The sequence below is a fragment of the Antrostomus carolinensis genome, unplaced genomic scaffold (assembly GCF_000700745.2).
Source record: "Antrostomus carolinensis isolate BGI_N321 unplaced genomic scaffold, ASM70074v2 scaffold15685, whole genome shotgun sequence".
NCBI classification, from domain to species: domain Eukaryota; kingdom Metazoa; phylum Chordata; class Aves; order Caprimulgiformes; family Caprimulgidae; genus Antrostomus; species Antrostomus carolinensis.
Genome location: NW_010318631.1, coordinates 36,468 through 40,594, shown reverse-complemented (window position 1 = coordinate 40,594; position 4,127 = coordinate 36,468). Strand labels below are relative to the sequence as shown.

At 53.4% G+C, this 4,127-nt stretch overlaps 1 protein-coding gene across 1 annotated transcript in view; it reads right to left on the bottom strand.

Annotated features, from left to right (window-relative positions):
• Positions 1–422: 422 nt before the first annotated feature.
• The window catches only part of LOC104525743 (ephrin type-A receptor 8-like), a gene marked incomplete at both ends in the record, with an annotated part of 11,518 nt that continues 7,813 nt past the window's right edge, over positions 423–4,127 (bottom strand). Inside the window, one exon of the mRNA XM_010168977.1 lies at positions 423–1,086. Coding sequence (XP_010167279.1) covers positions 423–1,086 — 664 coding nt within the window. The remainder of the gene's footprint in view (positions 1,087–4,127) is intronic.

The following is a 4,127-nucleotide window of genomic DNA, read 5'->3' as shown; positions in this document are numbered from 1 at the left end:
GCATTTTGGAGAGGCCAAGTTGTGCTTTGCTGGAGTGTAACAGCAGAGATCTCAGCACCAACCAGAGCTGCTGGGAGCACCGGGCTGGAATCTCTGGGCCATGCACTCCATGGTAGGGTTTTTTGAGCCAGGGCAGCCCCTGTCCCGATGTCAGTCCCCATCCCAAAGCCAGGCCCTATGCACCAGGACCTGCCATGGTCAGGCTTGCAGGAGTTCCCAAGAAGATTGCCAGTGGTACCAGAGATACATTGGAAGCATGAAGTTGGCCAGCAAAGGCTTGGGCAGCCCTTGGCCTCCGCAGAGGCTGTCTCTCAAAGTTTTTGTGAGCAGGCTTCTGTCCTCAACCCTTCCCCAAAGAGGCAAGAGCCCCTTGCAGTCATCCCTCCCCTTGCAGGCACCGCTAGCAAGAAGCAGGGACTCACCCATGCAGGAATCCCGCTGCTCTTCATAGCCAGCACTGCACACGCACTTCCCGATGGGCACCAACCATTCTCCCTCAGCACTGCAGTACATTTTGGGGGTGTCCCTCTCCTCTGAATGGCCCACGCACTCTCCACGCACTTCCACCAAGGAGGACGAGTCCGCCCCAGTCACAGCCTCGGAGAAGGATGCCAAGTTCCTCACCATTGCAGGGCACTTCTTGTAGTACACCCGCACCGAAACAATGGCGATGCAAGCACCTATGTCCTGGAAGGCCAAGTAGAAACCCCGTTTGCTCAGTGGTCCCACACCCCGCACCTCTGTGTTCAGCTTCAGGCGCCTCACCCCCAAGTCCACATTGGTGAAACTTTCATCAGCCGCGATGGTGTCAATCTTCATAAACTGGCTCTCCCGGGTGCTGGTGCCCAGGTCCCGGTCAGACTCCAGGTAGTAGAGGTTGAAAGTCTCCTTGCAGGTGCCCAGGACACCCGGCATGCTGTTACAGTCCCGCAGCGTGAATTTAATCTCTGCATAGACCCGCCGCGCTCCATCCCGTTGAACCCAGTTGGTCCGTAGCCAGTTGTTCTGGTTGGGGGTCATGACATTACAGACCTGGTAGGTGTGGATGGGGCTGAAAAACTCATCCATTTCATTGATCGAATCCCACTGTGGGACAGAGAGAGAACAGGTCATTCTTGATGTCCCCAAAGACCAGGCGAGCACGGGGCATGCAGGAGTGTGTCACCCCCCAGGATGAACTCCCTCTGCTCCTGCAACTGTGTCTGGATGAGAGATCACTGTTGTCACAGGTCAAAGAACAATGAGGATGAGGAGACTTTACCCAGCACTAATTTGGGCAGTAATTCTCACAGCCCACCTGATGCAGAGCTGGGTGAAGTGCAGATGTAGATGGGAATGCTTGCATGAGTCTGATCTGATGGCAAAAACTGATGACAATGTGTGTTTGAGAGGGTCCCAAACCCTCCATACCATGTCTACAAGTCTCTTTTCTTGGTGCTCAACTTGCCATTCGCAGCAGCAGCAGAAAGGCACCTGCATGGTGCTCACCTGGGTCTCTTCTGGCTCATGAAATTTCCATGCACAAACTAAACACATCGCTTTCCAGCTGGATAATGAGTTTCAGAGTGTATACCAGGAGGTGAAGGGGAAGCATGCAGTGAACACAGGACTTCCAGCAAGAAACGAGGGTCCATGGGGGCTCAGAGCCCTCTTCCCAGGCAAGGAGAGGTCAGCATGGTTCCTCCATGTGAGCCCACAGTGCTCAGCCTAGCTGAGAATCTAGACTAGGGACTGGCCCTGGGAGCCCAGGAGCTTACAGCTTGACAGGTCTGGGGTTAAAATTCAGTGTAGCAGTGGCAGCATTGTGAGCTTGGGGAGGAGATGATGGGCAAAAGCAGGTTGCAGCAAGCAGGAGCACAATGGAGGGGTGGTCTGGGTGAGTTTAGAGGGACAGGGGTATTTGTGCCATCCAGAAGAGGGTTGCTAGGTGGTTTTGACTGATGAGAAGTGAGAAGTGATGAGACTTTGGATACAAATAAACTCCATGGCTGAGAGACAAGTTGAACTTAATTGTTGGGGTCTAGAGGATACTTCTAGGGGTTTGCTCTTGCCTCACATATCTCCCTCTCTACCATCTCCAACCCAACCAACCCATCACCAGGACCCACAGACCTTCCTTTCTGTGGGGGCTTCCCACCACCTCTTCAGCTGACATCCCTGTCCAAAGCAGGCACTCCAATCACATTACCCATGGGTGGGTCTGAGACCCTTGAATTCTTCTTATGGGAGAAGGAGGAGGAAGAAGAGGAGAGGAGGACTTCAAGCCTTCTGACTTTTACGTGGACTTAGCAACAGTTTAGAAGATGCCCAAGTTCCACCACCAAGTCCAGCTGTGAGGGGCAGCCCCAGATGCATCCCTGCAGCAGGTGGGGAAGACACTGGCTGCCCTGCAGTGCTTGCTGCTCTGGCTACCAAACCATCACCCCACACCTCAGCACCCCCCTGCCTGCACCCTCCTTGGGCTCTGGCTCTGCCTGCACCACAGAAGGCATCTGATGGGGATCAGCCCCCCATCTCAGCACTGCCTGTGCCCTGCCTGCCTTAAAATAAATCTTTTAAGCAGCATTGCAAGTACAGTAAAACAAAACTCTGGGCTTTCTCTGATGGGGCAAAAATGGTATTTTCTTATGCGAGTGGTGACATGTGGTTTGTTACAGACACAAAACCAACAGCAGCCCAGAGAGAAGGAGATGCTCAGCTCAGAGTGGGTGAGCTGGAAGATTTCACCCCAGTGACTGTGGGAGCTGGTTAAGGATGCAGATCTACTGGGACAGGCACCCAGCAGCCTCACCATGTGACTGCCAGAACTGCAGGGACAGGACACAGCTGGAGGAGGGCACCACACCTCCACAGCCTGAGAGATATTGGAAAGAGGTTATCAGTGACTCCTGTAAAACAGCCTGCTCCCTTCTCCCCTCTCAGGCAGGAAAGTCTTTCCTCATTTAACCTCCTCAACCTGTAGCTCCTGGGGAGGAGGTGTCCCTGTGCCTTTTGCTAGTGCTGGGGTGATCAGAGCAGTCATTTTGGTGATGTACATCTTCAAAACTTCGACCACATCTTCTCTTTAGAAAACTCTGGTTCTCACTCCTAAAGAGCTCAAACCAACCTGGTAAAGGCAACATCTCTGGCTGCAGACTCCAACAAAAGTTTGTTCAGAGGGGAGTATGCTGGCAGCGTGAAGTCAACCCACTGACAGGAGAGAAAAATATTTCTAGTTCTTTAAAAAAAGAAAAAATCTTCTGAATTCCAGAAATGCCTGGGTTCATCCTAGGATCACCAAGGACCTGCTCTGCACCTCAGCACTCAGATACACCCCTGGAAAGGGACCAGGCTATGTGTGCTTGGCTGGAAGGGCGAGCTGTGCCTGTGACCAGCAACACTCATCGTACTATGTCCCAACTTCTCCAGCTGCAGAGATAAGCCTGCAGCAAGTGCTGTGACACCCAGCATGCACTTCTGTCATTGGGTCAAGGGGTAGAGGGGTGCCCTGAGGTGTGTGCAGCAGCAGGCACAGCTCTGCTCCCTGCACACCCCTGCACGGGGGCCGGTGGGAGCCAGCCAGCTCCCCGCTTCCCACACCAACCTGTGCATCCACCGCGACACTGTGGAGGGTGTGGAAGTTGTCACAATTAATCGAGCACAAATTAACACAACATCTGTTTCCTGTCTTTTCCCTTCTGAGTTCCCAGTGGGAAGTGAAGCAGAGCTGGAGATATACAGGGCGAGGCCAGAGCAGGGAAGTTCCCCGCCATGCATAGCCAGATCCCCTCTGCAGCATCTGTGGGGCTCAGGGCTCTCCAGGAGTGTTCATCGAGGGATATAGGAGAAGGTTGTGTGCACCAAAAGGCCTTGGCCTCCAGCTACTGTGGCTGCTTTGGGTTTCCAGATATTCACTTCTCTCCCAAATCTGTCAGAGGAGACAGTGCTCATGACCACACGGTCCACGCATACTGTGGCACTGCCAGACCTGGCAGTGTCCTCACCACTGGCAGAGAGCAGGGAGCTAAATGTCCATCTCCAAGCACTGGTGATGGTCAGCATCAACTGCAGGGGAGAATTTGGAGTGTTTGCATTTACAGTATCACCCTTTCAAAGCTGGTGGTTTTTGGGCAGCAGTTGGACTGTCA